Below are 19921 nucleotides of genomic sequence, written 5' to 3' on the forward strand. Positions count from 1 at the left end.
TCGGGCTCCCTCTTTGTGGACGATTTTGCGATCTACTACAGCTCTCAACGGATCAGCCTTCTTGAACGACGTCTTAAAGGATGTCTCGATCGCCACCACTCTTGGAGCATCGAAACCAGCTTCCGTTTCTCTCCCAGTAAAGACCGTTTGTGTTAATTTTTGGCGACGTAAGGAGTTTCTTCCGCCCTCCTTACATCTAGGTCCTGTCAACCTTCCGTTTTTCAGACGTCGCTAAATTCTTGGGTCTTATGTTTGACAGAAAACTGTGCTGGTCCTCCCACGTTTCCTATCTTTCGGCTCGCTGTCTGCGGTCGCTTAACACCCTCCGTGTCCTGAATGGTACCTCCTGGGGAGCGGACCGAGTGGTCCTTCTCCGCCTCTATCGCGCCCTAGTGCGCTCGAAATTGGAGTATGGAAGCATAGTCCACTCCTCTGCTCGGCCGTCTATTCTTCGGCGTCTCGACTCTATCCACTACCGTGGATTACGTTTAGTGTCTGGAGCTTTTTACACTAGCCCTGTGGAAAGCCTTTATGCTGAGACTGCTGAACCTCCGCTGTCCAATCGGCGAGCAGTCCTTCTGAGTCGTTATGCTAGCCATCTGTCTTCCATGCCTGCTAATCCAGCCCATGACCTTTTTTTCGACGCCTCCTTTGATGTAGGGTATGCAGGCCGCTCCTCCTCCCTACTACCCCCGGGAGTCCGCTTCCGTCAGCTGCTCCATTCTCTTTCCTTCCGCTTTCCTAAAACCTTCTTGACAACTTGGGGTACAGCACTGCCTTGGCTCCGTCCCCGGATCTGCCTGCTCCGTGACCTTTGTCGATTTCCCAAGGATGGTACCCCTACACTTGTTTATCGTCGGGCATTTGCTGCTCTATGTGCACAAATGACGGACGCCACATTTATTTACACCGACGGCTCGAAAACATCGTTAGGTGTAGGGGGTGCCTATATTGTTGGCGACACCCCAAATAAATTTCGGCTTCCCGACCAGTGTTCGGTGTATACTGCGGAGCTTTATGCTGTTCTCCAGGCTGTCCACTACGTCCGCCGCCATCGGCAGATACAGTACGTTATCTGCTCAGATTCTCTCAGCTCTCTCCTCAGTCTCCAAGCCCTTTATCCTGTGCACCCTCTGGTCCACCGGATTCAGGACTGTCTGCGCTTGCTCCACCTGGGGGGCGTCTCAGTGGCGTTCCTCTGGCTCCCGGGACACGTTGGTATCTGTGGAAATGAGGCGGCCGATATTGCAGCCAAGGCTGCAGTCTCTCTTCCTCGGCCAGCTATTCCATCGATTCCTTTCTGCGATCTACGGAGTGTTTTATGTCGTCGTGTTGTTCATTTATGGCACGCACATTGGTCAACACTTCCCAATAATAAATTGCGGGAAGTGAAAGCTCTTCCTTGTGCTTGGACTTCTTCCTCCCGAACGCGTCGTCGGGAGGAGGTAATTTTAACTAGACTCCGGATAGGGCACTGTCTTTTTAGCCATCGACATCTTTTAAGCGGCGATCCTCCCCCACTCTGTCCCCACTGCTCTCAGCTGTGGACGGTAAGACACCTTTTAATTGAATGCCCCTATTTTAATCCGTTACGCGCCCGTCTACAGCTATCGCCTGATCTATCGTTGATTTTAGCAGATGACACGCGCTCAGCCGACCGCGTTCTCCAGTTTATTAGTGCCAGTGAAATGACGTCAGTCATTTGAAGCTTTTTTTGGGGACAACCAACCCCTTTCTGTAGTGGATTTTTAAGCCTTCCTTCTGCCTTTAGTTTCTCCAATTTTATGACTGTTCCCATTGCTGCTGGTTTTCACTTTCGGTTTTTTTACTGTTTCCTAAGTCACGGGCTGGGCGCTAATGACCATAGCAGTTTTGCGCCCTAAAACCAAACCAAAAAAAAAATCCAAAATCTCTTTGACTCAATGCCGAGACGTGTGGCAGCGGTGATCTCCAACAATGGCGGCTACTCTGACTACTGATTCTGGCAGGAACCACATGTCACAGACGTCTGTAAACGTAATCAGTTGATACTTGGTCAACATGTTATCTACAAAAAAAATTTTGTTGTGCTACCTCTTGTCTTTCTGTGTGTTGCTTTTACGGTGGCCAGCAGTGTATATCCCCTCTACTTCGACCATCATCAGTTATTTTGCTCCCCAAATAGCAAAACTCCTTTACTACTTTCAGTGTTTTGTTATTCATTTATAATTTTGTTCTGTGTTGTATGTGTCATTAATTTCTGTGTAATGACTGAAGTTAATATTTTGTATATTGTTGGTAGGCATGTCATGGGGCGATATTTTGCTGTGTCTGCTTGATCTTTAGGTTTCAGATAAGTTATTCCTTGTGTAAGTGTAAGGTGGTGGTGGTTAGTGTTTAACGTCCCGTCGACAACGAGGTCATTAGAGACGGAGCACAAGCTCGGGTTAGGGAAGGATTGGGAAGGAAATCGGCCGTGCCCTTTCAAAGGAACCATCCCGGCATTTGCCTGAAACGATTTAGGGAAATCACGGAAAACCTAAATCAGGATGGCTGGAGACGGGATTGAACCGTCGTCCTCCCGAATGCGAGTCCAGTGTGCTAACCACTGCGCCACCTCGCTCGGTCTGTAAGTGTATCAGGGACTGTGTATGGGTCTGCAATGTAACTGTTAAATAATTTAGTTAGATGTGAATGTGTTGAGGTGAACTTCTTTAGCCAGAAATTTGCTATTTTATCTGTTCCAGGGTCTTTCCAATTGTGTGTAGAATTAGTTGCTCGGGTGACTTCATGTTGCAAAATTATCACTTCAGGCATTTGTGGTATCATCTTGTATGTGTCTGTTTCTGCTTGTATCCAGCGTGCATATCTGTTATGTTGTACCGGGTTTGACCATATGTTGCTCCAGAAGTGTTCCAGGTCTGTTATGTTTGATGGATTGTCTGTTTTAATGTGTGTGTTATCTATTGTCTGGTAAAATTTCTTTTGGTTTGTGTTGAATGTTTGGTTTTGTTTCCTTCTATTTTCACTTTTTTTGTATCTTTAAGTCGTTTGGCCAATGCTTCTAATTTCTGCTTCTTTTAATCTGATTGCTCTATCGCTTCTTGTTGTGAGATTTTACCTAACCCTTTTCGTTTTTTGTCTGATGTTTCATTTCTTATAAATTGTGTTAGCTGTCCGATGTCTCTTCTCAGTTTTTCTATTCTGATCTGTAGCCTGTGTTGCCATGCTGGTTTTTGTGGGTTTCTTCTGTGTGTTGGTTGGTTCTGATCTCTGCGTAGTGTGTATATTTGGTGTAGTGAGTGCTCGTATGTAAAACAGTAGTTGTAACTCTTCCATAGTTGTATTTTCATTTATTTTGTTGTGTATGATTGTGTTGATAGTTGTTATTGTTGTTTAGACTGTGTGGGTTATTTGGTGGTCTATGCAAGAATGGTCTAATGTCTGTATTTGTGTCTTTGTATTCTATATATGTCAACTGAAATTTTTCTTCTATATCTAACATGTGTGTCACTTCGTGTTCTATTTGTGTTTGTTCTGGTGGCTGTCTTAAGATTTCGTTTTCCTCTGATTGTTTAATTGATGCGTGTTGTTCTTTGTTTGTTTGCTCTGGGATGTTTGAGTCCATTACTGTATTTTCTTCTTCTTCTGATTGCACATTATTTTGTTCCAGTATTTGTTGTACTTGTTGTTTGATGTTTTCTAATTCTGACTGGGGTATCCTGTTATTTTTGATTATTACACGGATCTGATCAGCTAGTCGTTGTTCTGTTAAAAATTTTAATTCTGGGTATCTGGTAATAAATGTTGTGTATACTTGTGATCTGTATCCAGTTGTGTTGGTTCCTAAGTTTGTTGCTTGGTAACAACAGAACATGAGGTGTTGGTTAACTTCATCTGACCATCTCATCCTCTGTCTTTTGTTTTCCTTGTAGAGTGGTTGCAGGAAGCATATCCTGCAAATCACCTCTATTTGGATTTAAATAATTTTCCAGTTGGCTAGCAGTGTCATTAACATTGTGGACGGGCATAGGGTTCAAGCATCGCCCCCGACCACGACAGCGCTTGTCCGAGGCTTCATTAATTATGTCCTGAACCAACTAATCACACTAAAATGGGGGTTAGTCCTATTAGTGGTTTGTTCTTTTCGTCGCCTTTTACGACTGGCAGAACATATCGGAGGCCTATTCTTTTCCCGGGTCTCCACAGGTTGTTATTATTATTATTATTATTTTATACAGTGTGATGAATTAGTAAAGGTATGTCTACAGCTCACTTTTTGCACATGCTTACTTGACTCACAGAGGAGCAATATACATGCCATAGTTAGCTGAACACAGGGGTTCGTTGCCTCTCAGTTCTTGCAGTCCTGATAAGATGTTTCTACCAAATTGTATTTTTTTTTTTTTTTTTTTGAAACTGATGATGCATCTCTCTGGGCAAAATAATGTTGATGAGAAAATTGGCAATAGTGGTTGGTTTTTGGAAACAAATTATTCATACACATGTTTCAGTAACTAATTTCTTGTACGATACAAAATGTTACTGTGATTCATCCTGAAAATTAAAGTACATAATGTAGGTTCTGACAGTTTATAAATTGTACTTCAGTTTTATTATGTTTGTCATTTAATAAGTGTTTTACGGCAGCAGGTGGACAAAAATAATAGAATATTAGATATATGTCAGAGATTATTCTTAAATTGTAAGAGAGCTGATGCTGTAACAGCTGGCTCCACACAAACAAACCATGAAATGTGTGGTGTCTGCCACAAATTTCCATTTCAAAGAGTTTATTTAAAAATTCAAGTAAGAAACTATTGTAATTTTAGGTGTTAATGTGTGAGTTACTCAGTCATCTGCTTTAATAGTTTTGTTAAAATGGTACTCTAGATGGACTTCTAGAAGTAGCACTAAGTGTGCATTATTAAGTTTGCTAGTTCATGTGGTCAGAAACATTCAAAGTACTGCTAAATACCTATTCACGTTGTAAACAGACTGATTGTAGTTGTCTTTTGTCATCAAATAATGCTTGAGTCTCACCAACAATGGATAGCTGTGCACCTGGTATGAGAAATCCATTCTTGACGAAACACACACATGAAAAATGTAGGCCTTCCCAGTGCTCCAGAAACTGTCAAGTGAATGTCCAAAGTTGAACAGAAGACATAAAGTGAATGCATCTTACAATCTGCAGTGGGACTGAGAGCATGCTTTTGCTTTCGTGTTATCTAAGAACTATTTTTACTCAATCTGTTATTGGGTGTCGGTAAGCAAGAGTGTTCTGGGAAGCATGGCAGTTTGCACAGATTTCAGTACCAATCAGTTTTGTGCATCTATGCAACTAAAATTGATGCTCTATTGTGTGAATATCCTATCCAAAAGACTTGTAATGCCAAATTAATATTCATTCTTTTGGTGTGTTGCAACAAAATGTAAGATTTTTGTAGTTATAAGTGTGTCTTAAATTGTCTAGATTATCCATCTGATAAATTCTCAAATTCCACAGAAAATAGTTCTTCCTTTCTAATTTGAATTTGAAAGTTTTTTCTGCATCCTAACAGTTCAGTATTATAATTATTAATTGTATATAGTCCCCTTTTGATTTGTACATCATGTCGGAACAGTTCCCCCAGCCCGCATGCATTTTACAGCCCATCTGTTACAAAACGGTGCTACCACTAATTTTTAACATTGACAGTGCCTCCTCACACATTGCAACAGTATCCTGTGGACGCAGTTTTGAACTGTTCTCAGCTTTTAGATTAATTGTGGTGCTACAGTTTCAGTGCAGTGCTGCAAAATAGTAGCTAATATTTTGCAGCACTGCACAGGTGAATTTACTGATTGTCAAATGACCATATTTGGTAAAGGATATATCTATCGGTCCTCATTCAGCTCTTTCTGTCCTTCATTTTTGTCGTAGTAAAGGCCTAAACAGAACTGTACATTCTCTTTTGTATTTCTAAATTATACTGACAGTTATGATTTTGAAGACATGGCCATAGACACAATTATTGTAAAATTGGAGCATTCCTTGTCTTCAGTCAGAAGAAACTCACTTTGAGAGATAATGTGCTGTTAATGGTACTTGAAGTCTCTCTTCCACTTTGAAGTCTGCTCCCCCCACCACCCAAAGTCATCATATCGTTCAAAACATTGCAACACAGTGGAATGGCAGGTTATCAGAAGTCTCTGCAGATTTTTCAGGAGATATAGTGTGACTAAAGCCAACCCCAGTGATCCAGAAGTGTTTGCCCTTAAAGAAGGTTCATGTTGACATATTGGTACCAGAAAAGTCAGCTGCCTTCCCTCCCTTTGATGACATATTTACAATTGTGTATTACTTTCTTGGGATGTTGTGACACCCATTTTCAGATCACAGTGTTGCTATGGCACTATAGTAACCAATTATTTATAGTTTAAATACAAGTGGTTTCAGAATATTTTGACACAGCATGTACTTCAACATACAGCAGTAATCAGGAGGTGGTTGCTGTGATAGTTGAAACCAGGAATACACTACAATTGTGATTTTTCCAAGTGAATAAACATTTTTAAAAATTCTGTTTACAAATTAATAAAACAATCACGAAGTAAGTGTGAGATCTTTTGAAACAGATGGGAGTGTGAGTGACTTTTGCTGGAAACAAATGAAACATCAGTTCCATTTTAAATTAGCTGTAATTATGAGGGATGCTAATGTGAAAGGTTTTTCCATGATCACATAAAATTGCATACTGTAGGACTTCAAAATTATCGAAACATTAATTGTAGTTTTTACGTGTGTTAAAGTTCCATTGCATTTATATACCGTATTGCTACTATTTCTCATTGAGTTTTTAAGTTAGGACCATACACAGTTAGACTTAAGAAATATGTAACTTTTTCTGCAGATATGTAGTATTAAATACTACCCCTGTATTTCGCCTGTAAATAACGCGCGCACACACACACACACACACACACACACACACACACACACACAAAATGACAGATTTTCAATGTAATATGGTTTCTGGAAAGCATTTGCAGCCACTCTCACACATTTTTTTTTTTTTTTTTTTTTTTTTTTTTTTTTTTTTTTTTTTTTTTCTCCAGGTTTGTTGAAAAGGAGTGGAAAGAACGAGGAATTGGAAATATAAAACTACTGCATAATCAAAAGACGGGGAAAATAAGAATACTTATGCGTAGAGAACAAGTCCTGAAAGTCTGTGCTAACCATTTCATAACTGCTGATACAGAACTAGTCCCAATGAAAGACATCGCTTGGATATGGGTTGCAAATGACTTTGCTGATGAACAGGTGAAGTTAGAGAAATTGTGTGTTCGTTTTAAAACTCCAGAAGAAGCAACAAATTTTAAGGATGCATTTGAGAAAGCAAAGAGCATTATTAGATTGGCACAAACATCAATAGAAGATGAATCTACAGTGTCATCAAGAAGTGCTAGTTCAACCAAAACTGTTGACTCAGTTGCTTCATCACAGGACAGTTCCTCCTCAGTTCTCAAAAAAGAAATTTCTAGTCAAACATCTGTAACACCTTCATCTACAGCTCCTGTATCAGTATGTGTTACAAGCAACAAAATTACTGTGGGTGGTTTTACATTTGCAAGTACTCCGACTTTCAAGGATAATACAACACCTGAAGGCAAAACTGTTGATAATGATTCCTCAAAAACAAAGGTTACACAGGATGATGCTTCAAAAGTGAGTCCGTTTGCTACCTTCAGTTTTGCAATGCCGTCAAAACCTGTATCGTTCCCTGAAGTTTCAAAGCCAGTGCCAGTGGTCATGGACCCATTTAAGACAACTTCCACACCAGATACTTCAACATGCGTTACAGTGGCGACTCAGAGCCAGGCTTCGAAGCCAGGTACCACAGTTTCAGAAAGTTCAAGAATAGCTGTTTCAAAACCTGAAGTTTCTAATTATCCAACACAGTCTCACCAAATAGGAACATCACAAGAAGTCACACAGTTTGGTTCTCAGAGAAATATGACTGCAGTGGAAACTGAAAAAGCTGGAAATGAACCACTGATGTTTTCATCTAATTCATTAACATTTGCAGATCTTGCAGCTAAATCACCTGCAGGAAAACCTGCATTTGCAGCAGATTCAAATTTCAAAGGATTTGAAGGTGCAGGTAGTGTTGTGTTTGGAAGTACTCAGACATCTCAGAAGTCCAAACCTCAAATTACTCAAAGTTCACCAGACAGTCTGTCAGAGCGGCCACCTGAAGATTTTGTTCCAACTGCTGAGTTCAAACCTGTGATTCCTTTGCCAGAATTAGTTGAAGTGAGAACAGGAGAAGAAGATGAGGAAATTATCTTTGAGGAAAGATGCAAGCTTTTAAGATTTGATGGAGAAAATAAGGAGTGGAAAGAAAGAGGCATAGGGAAAATGAAGCTCTTGCACGATCCAAAATCGGGCAGGGTACGCTTGCTGATGCGGCGTGAGCAAGTTTTGAAAGTCTGCTGTAATCATGCCATTACTACAGCTATGAAGTTTAAGCCACTGTCGACTTCAGACAGAGCTTGGTACTGGGCAGCTCAAGATTATTCTGAAGGAGAAATGCGCCGAGAATTGTTAGCAATAAAATTTAAGACAACAGATTTAGCAGAAAAGTTTAAGAAGGCAGTGGAAGATACTCAAGCAAAGATGATGAACGACAGAATACCTTTAGATGGTAGCATTAAAGAGGAACTATCTGCAGAGGGTAATGATGAGAAACAGTTGAAAGAAAAATTAAGAACAGGAGAGGGCACTAATACTGCATCAAATCTTTGGGAGTGTCCTTCTTGTCACAAGAACAACCCATCAGATTCATCATCTTGTCATTCATGCAACAGCAACAAAATACAAAAAACATCTGCTGAGGATTCATCTCCGAAGTCATTATCTGAATTCAAACCAAAAGCAGGTTCATGGGAGTGCAAATCTTGTTATACAAGAAATGAGGGAACATGCCGCACTTGTGTTGCCTGTGAAGCAGCGAGGATACCTACTACTGCAGTGTCTACAAGCAGCACCACTTCTGACCAGGTCTCAAAACTAATTTCACAAAATACCATTCCTCTTTCAGAAGCTTTCAAACCAAAGCCTGGTTCTTGGACATGCAGTGAGTGTTATCTTACCAATGAAGAGAGAAATAACAGATGTGTTGCTTGTGATAAACTTAGGCTTGGAAGTGATGGAAAACCCATTAATGAAAGCACAGCAGAAGATAAGACTGCATTTAAATTTGGAATTCCAAGTTCAAACACTGAAAGTTCATCAGGTTTCAATTTGTCTCGCTTTTTGCCTACATGTGACGTTATGACATCTGTCACAACTACAACTACTACTGGTATGAGTACAACTACTAATGCATCTTCCTGTGTTTTCTCATTTGGATTTCCCAAGCTTAACACACAAAACAAAGATGGTGCAGCATCATTCTCTTTTGGGAGTTCAACCGAGTCACAGAACACATTAGATCCTGTTGGAACATCATTGAAATACGACTTGGCTGTGGAACGTGACACACTACCAAAACAAAGTCTCTCATTTGGCTTCCAAGTCCCAACAAGCTCTGTTGACACACCACAGGTCAAGCAGTTGCCTGAAACTAAGAACACACCAACCTTTATATTTGGAAACTCATTGCCTGCTACTAAACCTACAGGAGCTGCTGTGACATTTGGAGCAGACAAGACACCCATAAAAGAAAATAAACTGGTGCAAGTTCGTCCAGGTAATAAATGCATCATATATATTATTGCATTTTAATTTTCAAACTGTATATTATGATATCTTTAATGTACCGCATAATAGATTTGCATTAATGTGGACTGTGTTTGTGATTTTTAGAACATAGCTTCACATTTGGCAGCCCAGGAAAATTTGAATTTTCATTCAGTGGTGTCAGACCAAAATCTCCCGTAAAATCGCCCAAATCACCAGGCACTAAACACTCTGTTTCTGTTGGAGAAGAAGAAAGTGGAAGTGAAGAAGAAGAAGACGAAGAAGATGGAGATAACATTTACTTTCAGGTTTTTTATTCTCTCTGTTTTTTCCCCTCACCCAATCTGTAACTTCATTTATAACATTTCCATTTTGTGTTCAATATTTGCAGCCTGTGATACCACTTCCAGACAAAGTACCAGTGCATACAGGGGAAGAGGAGGAAGACCTCCTATATAGCCAGCATGCAAAGTTATATAGATTTGTTTCTGGTGAGTGGAAAGAACGAGGTCTGGGTGACATTAAAATTCTGAGACACAGAGTCACAAAAAAGATAAGGTAAAGATATTTTTGTTCTTGTTAATCATGTGAAGTGTGATAAGAGTAAAAAATTGTTCATAAAAACATATTTTTCAGGTTGCTGATGCGTCGTGATCAAGTGCTTAAAGTTTGTTTGAATCATTTTCTGACCCCTGAGATAAACTTCATTGAAAAGGATGCAAAAAGTTGGTTGTGGAGTGCACCAGATTTTTCAGATGGTCACATAGAGAATGAACGGTTTGCAATTCGTTTTAAAACACCAGATATAGCAGCAGAATTCAAAAAAGCAATAGACCAGTCCCAGGTAAATATCCATGCTGTCACACAAGTTGGTATGATAGGTGTAATAACAGTCATCACTACCTCTGTATAATCAGGAAGGTAAATATTTTAAGTAGCATTATTTTTGTTGGGACATATAATTGTTTTACAGCATCAGCAATGAACTATCATGTGAATGAAGGAGTTAAAGTAATATAACAACTTTCATGTTGCTTGTAACAATGTAAAAAAGTTGATAAATTATGCTCAGGAAGAATATGGCTCTGAGCACTATGGGACTCAACTGCTGAGGTCATAAGTCCCCTAGAACATAGAACTACTTAAACCTAACTAACCTAAGGACATCACACACATCCATGCCCGAGGCAGGATTCGAACCCACGACCGTAGCGGTCGCGCCCAGGAAGAAAAGATCAGCCATTAAGTACAATATGAAAAGTTGAAATAATTTCATTTTCTGCTTTGACAGACAAAAAGCTAACAATAAATACATATTCTGAACAGACTCTGTGCTCCTTTGCGTCTGGTCAGTACATACGTGGGGGCTTGTAGGTAACTAGGAAGACAAGGCACAGGAGATAGGTTTTTGGACAAGGTGGGGAGGGTTATTTTCATCTACCAATGCCTCAGTTAGACCCTTTGATGTTTTGAGAGAGATTTCTTGTCACTGTAGTTAAAGGACCACAGGCTAGGCAGTAAGGAAGGGATTCTTGGTGTGGAATGGGTGGCAGCTGCCGAACCATTGGTGGTTGGTAAGTTCGATGTGGACAGAGGTAACTTTGTAGCCAAAATAGAGATAGACATCTACATCAAGGAAAGAGGAAGTCCAGGTGAAGTGAAGGAGGAAAAGGTGCTGAGGTTCTGGAGGAATGTGAATCGTATCCTCATCCTTGGTCCATATCACAAAGATGTCATCAATTAGTCTGAACCAGGTGAGGTGTATGGCATTCTGGTGGTTACGGAGGATTCCTCTAGATGGCCTTTGGCAATGTTAGCAAAGGGTAACGCCATGAGGGTTCCCTTTGCATGAGATAATATTTTTAGTACCTCTTCCTTTAAACATCTGTTACATAACACCATAAATTCTGCTTGTTTACCAACCTCAAGTGTGCTGCTCTTTTGCCAGTTCCCAGAATAAAGTGAAACCATGTTTCACAGTTTAGTCTTTCATTGGTGCAAGTTGGCTGTACAGGTGTCAACATTTTACCAAATGTTGCTTCCTCATTGCTTCTGCAAATGTGTTTTCACTCCAACTTCAGTGGTGTAGTATTGTATCACTACACACCTTACCTTCAGGTTGTTTGTGCAGGAAGTTGCTTTATATCTATAATCACAACAATTCTCCAGAAGCCATCTCATGATGGTTGTGTACCACTGTCACTTACCCCCGACATGTTAGGCCGTGTCCTATGTTAGTGACAGAAGAGAGCAACAGCGAGCGACTTCTGGATACGCGAGACTCCAGCGACAAGCAGCAACACCGGGAGAAAATCTTGGGTGTCCTGGGTGCGAACGACCATGTTGCACTACAAGATGGCTGCTTAGAGCCAACCAGCTGTTGTTATAAAACGGTGTCCTTAACCTGTAGAATACTGTAGCAGAAGAGTAAAGCTGCAGAATTAGGTTTACTTCAGAAAATAAAGCGAAAAGGAATACTGTGCATGAAACTTACAAAGGGAGGAATCTCGATTGAGAAATAGTATTACCAATTACGAAAATCACCAGACAAGTTCTTCGAATACACGTGAATGAGCAGAGGAGCATTCGACTATCTCATCAATAAATTAAATGCAAATACTTTTTTACATGATCAAGAACTTTTAGCAGCCAATAAATGAGGAGGAATGACTATTACATGACTGAGATTGATATCAATGAGTAATAGTTACTTGTAGTGTGGGGGTAGCGTATGCAGTTCATAAATACGTGTGGAAAAAATGTCCTTGATCCAATTCCCGCCTATTCTTTTATTTTTACTGACTCAGTTACAATTTTGTATACTAAATGTTATGTATACTGTCTACACTGCATCGCTAAGTTCTTCGGCAAGACCTTAAACATATAAGGTCTTGCCAAAGAACTTGATCTTCATACCTATCCCAGTATATCACACACATTTAATTCCTAATAAATTACAATGAACCATGAAATTTTACAGATAATTGATGTTGCGAACGTAATACCTCAGCAGGCAGTGTTAAGGCCAAGTAAAGCTTACAAAATTTTTGAGAAGAAAGTCAAGTGTTTTCTGTAATGATTTGTCTAAAAGTATGAAACAAAAAATATCAGGGAAACGTTTGATGCACCTCATTTTCTGTTCATGATTTCGAGCATCATTCAAAGGCACGTAGAACGTTTCTCTGATCTACTTATTTCTTTTACACAAATCATTTCATAAAATATTTTAGTCTTCCATTTTTTAATTTCAAGTTTTATTCAGAAAGCATGATATTATTGACTTCTTGTTTGCCTTCCTAGCATACTTGATTCGAAGGAAGCCTTTTTGACATCTAAATACCGTACCAATGTATCTTTTTATGGGCAAAATAGCTAGGTCTTGAACAGATGACATTTTTGACACTTCACTTACAGCAGCTTTTCGTGAAATATTTCAGTTTTTCCTCAGCTTATTATAGTTTTCGTTCATTACCCAGTTTACTTTCAAGCAGTTAAATATTTTCATGCCAAACTAGACCTCATGCTGGTCACTTTGATACCTCTTTTACCTGTTTTTCTCCCTTTGTTTGGATATGAAAATTTGGACAAAACCTCGCAGAGTAAGTTATAGGGAGTCTTGTTTTCGCTCTGCTCACAAGTTTACAAGAACGTATCGAGTGTTAATCATATGATGAAATAGTCCTTTCTGCGTGCTGTCTTTCCCAAAATTAGTCGTTTGAATATCTTGAACCTTTTATGTGATATGACGATTTTTACAACCACTTGATTCCCGAAGCGCAGGAAAGGTTCGGACGCGCCGCGAGCGACCCGTCCGCGGGTATAACAACCAATATCTCGAGAATGAAGAGAGATATCATTCCGGTCTCAACTTTAAATATAATTTAGATATATTGGTTACATTTCATACGCAATAGTGTATGGCCTTAAATGAACCATATGGAAAGTCTACACAATGTGATTTTTTACCTCTGCAAATTCTTAAAAATTCGTGTAGCCGTGTACTCAATTTCGTGCAGCACAGTAGCTGTGATGAATAACGAAAATAAATTCTGACCTTTATCATTTAAGGATATCAAGCTATAGGTTGCGGAAGAATCAAATTTTTTCACCAAATAGTTTTCTTAAAATCGGATGTTAAGAAATTCACAGCTGTCGGTCTGTGTCGCGTGTGCTGCAGCGACAAGATTCAAACACGTTTGAATTCAAACATCGCCAGTTGCAGTGGGAGACAGGAGCGACACAAATGTCGCTCACATAGTACACTTCAGTAACTACACCAGAGGCTGTGTTTTGTCGCTTGAAGCTGTCGCGCGCTGTCGCTTGCTTCTGTCACTCACGTAGGACACGGCCTTAGTTACGAAAGGTCAGTGGGAAGGAAGATCATTGGTAAGCCTGCATGTGAGCTCAAATCTCTCTTATCTTCATGGCTTTTGTGTGAGAGACATGTAGGATGGACTAATTTATTGGTTGGTGCTTATAAGAATGTACTCTCAGAATTTTAACAGTAAACTACACAGTAACGCAGAGTGCCTCTCTTGTAGTATCTACCACTGTATTGGGTGATAATCTCCAAGACCCATTCGTGCTTACTAAGCGAACCCGAAACTGCTGCTCTTCATTGGATCTTCTCTATTTCCTCTTCAGTCGTATCTGGTATGGATTCCAGAATGATAAGCAATATTCAGATATTGGCCAAACAAGGATTTTGTTAGCTCGTTTCCTTTGTTGGATGGAGTACACTTCCTGAGGGCTCATCTAATTAATCCTAATGACATTTACATTACCTGCTATTAGTTTGATGTTACGGTTCCACTTTAAATTGTTCAGTAAGCATATTACCAGATATTCAATGAATGTAAATGCTTCCAGTAGTAGTTATTTAAATTGGTTCCAAATTGCCTTGTACCCTAATAACTTCATTCCTGTGATCATCTTGTCCCTCTCATAGACCTCCTGCAGCACGAACTAGTTTGTCTCCCACTTTATACTAGTATACATCTGGGTCCCTGCTTGTGGATTTCCATATCTGGATGCAGGCTGCAGTTAACAGAATTCACAAGACACACAGTCTTATCACTAACTCATTTGACAGCTCGTTTTCATGGAATGTTGCTTGCAACTTAATGATTCATGTTTGATGTGATTTCATTTTACTGCGACATTTCTTTGAATGTTGAGGTTTCACCTTGCCCTACGTGAATGAGTGAATGTATCTGTCTGCAGTCTCTGGCATGAATATGAACTGCCTTAATTTCATAATTAATTTGATGCTTTGTGATGAATTGTCTGCCTACATGTCCATTGCTTTCTTGAAGTGGTACTGCAATCCATTTACCCTTACAGGTTATTGCAGAATACCTATATTTCTCTCTTAACTGCTTGAAAGCATGTTACTTGAATAACAATCTCGAATGCATCTGCTGGCATAATTCTCAAATAATAAGCATCTGACTTATTCTCAAGTGGTCAAATGCTTCACATGTGCTGTATGAATCATAATGTAGTGAAATAGAAAAATTCCAGTTGGGAGTTCAACTGCAATTTTCCAGTTGCCTAGAAATTTTCTTAATCTCAGTTACCTCCCATAGGAGGTAAATGATTAGTAAATGGGATGATTAGCTGCCAACATGAATAACGTAGAAGTAAATATACTCGGAGTAGTGAAGCAACTTAAATCACTTAATAAAAGCAAGTCTTCTGGTCCAGACTGTTTACCAATTAGGTTGCTTTCGGAGGTTGCTGATCCATTAGCTCCGTATTTAACAATCCTATAGAACCGTTCGCTCGACGGAAGATCCGTACCCTAAGACTGAAAAGTTGCACAGGTCACACCATTATTCAAGAAAGATACTAGGAATAATCCACTAAATTACAGGCCCATATCATTAACGTCGATATGCAGCAGGCTTTTAGGACATATATTGTGTTCGAACATTATGAATTACCTCGAAGAAAACGGTCTATTGACACACAATCAACATGGGTTTAGAAAACATCGTTCCTGTTAAACAAAACTAGCTCTTTATTCACATGAAGTGTTGAGTGCTATTGACAAGGGATTTCGGATCGATTCCTTATTTCTGGATTTCCGCAAGGCTTTTGACACTGTACCACACAAGTGGCTCGTAGTGAAATTGCGTGCTTACGGAATATCGTCTCAGTTATGTGACTGGATTTGTTATTTCCTGTCAGAGAGATCACAGTTTGTTATAATTGATGGAAAGTCATCGCGTAAAACAGAAGTGATTCCTGGTGTTCCCCAAGGTTGTGTTATAGGCCCTTTGCTGTTCCTTATCTATATAAATGATTTGGGAGACAATCTGAGCAGCCGTCTTCGGTTGTTTCAGATGACTCTGTCGTTTATCGACTAATAAACTCATCAGAAGGTCAAAACAAACTGCAAAACGATTTAGAAGAAATATCGGAATGGTGCGAAAAGTGGCAGTTGACCCTAAATAACGAAAAGTGTAAAGTCAACCACATGGGTGCTAAAAGGAGCTCGTTAAACTTCGGTTACATGATAAATCGGCTTAATCTAAAAGCTGTAAATTCAACTAAATACCTAGGTATTATGATTACGCACAATTTAAATTGGAAGGAGCACATAGAAAATGTTGTGGGGAAGGCTAACCAAAGGATTGCGTTTTATTTGCAGGACATTTAGAAAATGTAACAGACCTACTAAGGAGACTGCCTACACTACACTTGTTCGTCCTCTTTTAGAATACTGCTGTGCGGAGTGGGATCTTTACCAGATAGGACTGATGGAGTACATCAAAAAAGTTCAAAGAAAGGCAGCATGTTTTGTATTATTGCGAAATATGGGAGAGAGTGTCACTGAAATGATACAGGATTTGTTCCGGGAATCATTAAAAGAAAGGCATTTTTTGTTGCGACGGAATCTTTTGGTGAAATTCCAATCGCCAACTTTCTCCTCAGATTGCAAAAAAATTTTGTTGACACCAACCCACATACGGATGAATGATCACCACGATAAAATGAGGGAAATCAGAGCTCATACGGAAAGATATAGGTCTTCATTCCTTCCGCGTGCTGTATGAGATTGGAATAATGGAGAATTGTTAAGGTGGTTCGATGAACTCTCTGCCAGGCATTTAAAAGTGATTTGCGTTGTATCCAAGTAGATGTAGATGTAGTTTCATAGCAGGTGGCAACCTGTATATGAAACTGTTGCTGTGATGTATCTTTTCACTGCTGTACAAGAGTCCATTAGCGTGTGTAGGACTTAAATTGTGGTGCCGCAAGAAACATGTTGCTGCAAAGCTCTGCTGCTGAAGGTAGTGAGACTTTGCCATCTACTGTCTGTAGTGGATGAGGTCTTACTGAACACTGTAAGACTAGAGCATGATGCAGTCTTTGATTGTTATACTGTGTTGCACTGAATTACAGAAGCTGTTAGAAAACACTTCTGGATTAAAGGAGACAAGCCACTGGAAAGCATGTGCATTGAGTCTTTGATTGGCACACACAAAAAGAAAGAAAACTTGATAGCTTTTGGAGTAATCCTTTTTTGAGCTACAGTGACAAAAGTGCGCACACACACACTCTTGTGCCTCTGAATAGTGCTGTATGGATAGACAGTTCCTGTATTAAGTTTCGACAGGTGGATTGGGTGTGGTGAGGATTGTGTTGGATGGGATGGGGTGGGGTGGGTAGAGGGGGGGAGAGGTGGCAAGCAGGGTGAGGGATTTGGGTTGGTTGATTTCCTACTTGGAGGGAGGCAGCCAGTTTGGAATGTGGCAGGGAGGGTGGGCAGGTACATGGACTAGGCATGTGACGCATGATTGTCAGAGCTGCACAGTGATGGTGATGTGGGGTCATGAATTAGGACGGGGGAAACCATGGGGTGGACAGTATGGAGACAGTGGGTTACTGCAGATTGAAACCAGGATGGTTACATTAGTGAAGTATGTGTTGCAAGGGGAACTCTCATCTGTGTGGCAAAATATGCTCAACTGCATGTTGTGCCACCAGGTGATCAGCTTTGTTCTTGGTAACAGTTTGGCGGTGGCCATTCATACTGATGTACAGCTGGTTGATAGCCACACTGACAAAAAGCTGTGCAGTGTTTGCTGCAGAGTTGGTATGTGACATGGCTGCTTCACTGGTGCCTCAGCCTTTGCTGGCAGTTAACTGTTGCTGGTTTCAAAATAATTGGAATAGAAGTAGGAAGCATATCTTCCACTGTTGTTGTAAAGATGTCTGAATGAAAAACTTGCACAACCAATGCTTTATTTTACAACCCGTAAATTTTTATTGCTGTTGTATTGTGGCAAGATGTGTGCAAGGATTTGGTAGGGAGGTGGTAGTGACAAGAACCAGACAACTGCAGATTAATGGTGGTTTACATTAAGGGTACACTTAGCTTCATAAAGGGGAGAAAAGAGGTTTAATAAGGACACTCAGGATGATAGTTTAGTTGCCATATTGCACAATAAAAGTATGTACAATGACTGCATGATTTGAGTAAAGGAGTGTGTACATGTTATATGAATCTAAAATCATGTATGCTACCCAGATTAGAAATAATGGATGTCCAAGGTGGGAGTAGATGCTGCCCAATAACTGTTGCTGTGCAAGAAAAAGACGTGTAAAAATATTGATAGGAGTGTGTTTTATTGAATGGCAGTGAATACTGTATCAAAATTGAAAATTAAATTTCCGGTCATTTATTTGAAACACCTGGGATTCATTTTTCATGAGTAGTTGGAAATTTGTTCAGAATAGATGAAAATGAGAATTTATGTACACTTGACAGCAAAAAAAGTGGGTCACTGCCGAATACAACCAACATGACATAGTTGTGTTGCAGGTCCTCTAAACACCAAAACCCTGTGGGGTACAGTCGATTGACTACACACAATGGGTACTGCACGTGACTACTAGAGACCAAAGGTCTTTATGGCAGTCAGTCTGTCAACTAATACCATCATACAAAACATATTAGAAAACACGTTCTTCGCGATGAGACACCCCATAGCACACATAAACTAACATTAATTACAACAAGTGACATTCAAAAATGTTCTGAGAAAACGGATTATTTTACATATATCGTACAGTAATCCTTAGTCAAAATTAAATACTTGAGACAATATATGGAGTTACAAAGCTGTACGGCAATTGAAAAAAAAAATTTTCGCTCTCGAAAAGGTTTTCCATCCACGTGCTGAAAGTCACTAAACGGCGAGTGGCTCTGGAAACTGGATATTGGACAAACCAGTAAAACATGCGATTAACGGCAACAAGCACTCTACGGAAATCTCAACATTAACAGCGAATCACCAGTAATATCATTGTTGCGAGATGTGCGCATGTTTAGCTATACATCAGGCGACGAAAAGTTCTGTGCTGAATGGAATTCAAACCCCGCACACGTGGTCATAAGACACTTTAACTATCAAGTTCTAGCTAGGAGTGGCATGTTTGTTCTTTCAGTGATGTGATGGAAAATACTCCGCTGGCTAGAAGTTGAATACACAACACACCATCGTTGGTGATCACAACGTTAAACCCAAATCCGTTTTCGTCAGTAGAATGGAGAGGAATGTTTGAACTTGAAAATATGTAAGGAAACGTTTGATCTTGTAATGGTGTGATAAAAAGCTCATCATGTGGCTGAGTTGAAACGAACACGTTACAGCTGACAACGCAAGAAGAGATGTTGCAAATGCAACTATTTTTCACTAGCAGTTCAGAGCGCTCATGCTAGGGCTTGAAATGAAATAATGAATATTTTGTGCTGATCAGGGGTCGAAACCAGATAGGGGCCTTTCGAGGAGGCCTAGAAGAGTTTGCAATCTTGGGGAACACAGTGAAATCGAATTCTAATCCCAGTCCAGCACCACAATTTTCAACGTCTCAGTTCCAAATAAAGTAAGTGCCTTGTGAACTTACATGGCCATTGGTTCATCAAATGAAATACGTTTTCTAGTTTACGACAGCATGCTGGTGACAGTCTCTGCCTTCCGGGATTTCTCGATCTGTCACAGCTCAAACGAATGTCGCTCTGCCCCAGTCGGCAGCGAAGGGATGTTACCTTCACTGCGGATATTGAACTACGGAGCTTAATGGCGTTCTGCACTTGGCATTACTAGGGCTGCAGAAGAGTTACTTGTGTGTGTTATAAATCTACGCCTGACATGAGATCTGAACCTACATGTTTTACACATCAATACAAGATTAATCCACCAG

General features: G+C 40.0%; 1 protein-coding gene across 1 annotated transcript in view; it reads left to right on the plus strand.

Annotated features, from left to right (window-relative positions):
* LOC126236628 (E3 SUMO-protein ligase RanBP2) overlaps positions 1–19921 on the plus strand; it is a 265257-nt gene that overhangs the window by 165431 nt on the left and 79905 nt on the right. The window contains exons 19-22 of the mRNA XM_049946076.1: positions 7081–9716; positions 9833–10014; positions 10098–10264; positions 10343–10550. Of these exons, the coding sequence (XP_049802033.1) occupies positions 7081–9716; positions 9833–10014; positions 10098–10264; positions 10343–10550 (3193 nt within the window). The remainder of the gene's footprint in view (positions 1–7080; positions 9717–9832; positions 10015–10097; positions 10265–10342; positions 10551–19921) is intronic.

The sequence above is a fragment of the Schistocerca nitens genome, chromosome 2 (genome assembly GCF_023898315.1).
Source record: "Schistocerca nitens isolate TAMUIC-IGC-003100 chromosome 2, iqSchNite1.1, whole genome shotgun sequence".
Classification (NCBI taxonomy): Eukaryota; Metazoa; Arthropoda; class Insecta; order Orthoptera; family Acrididae; genus Schistocerca; species Schistocerca nitens.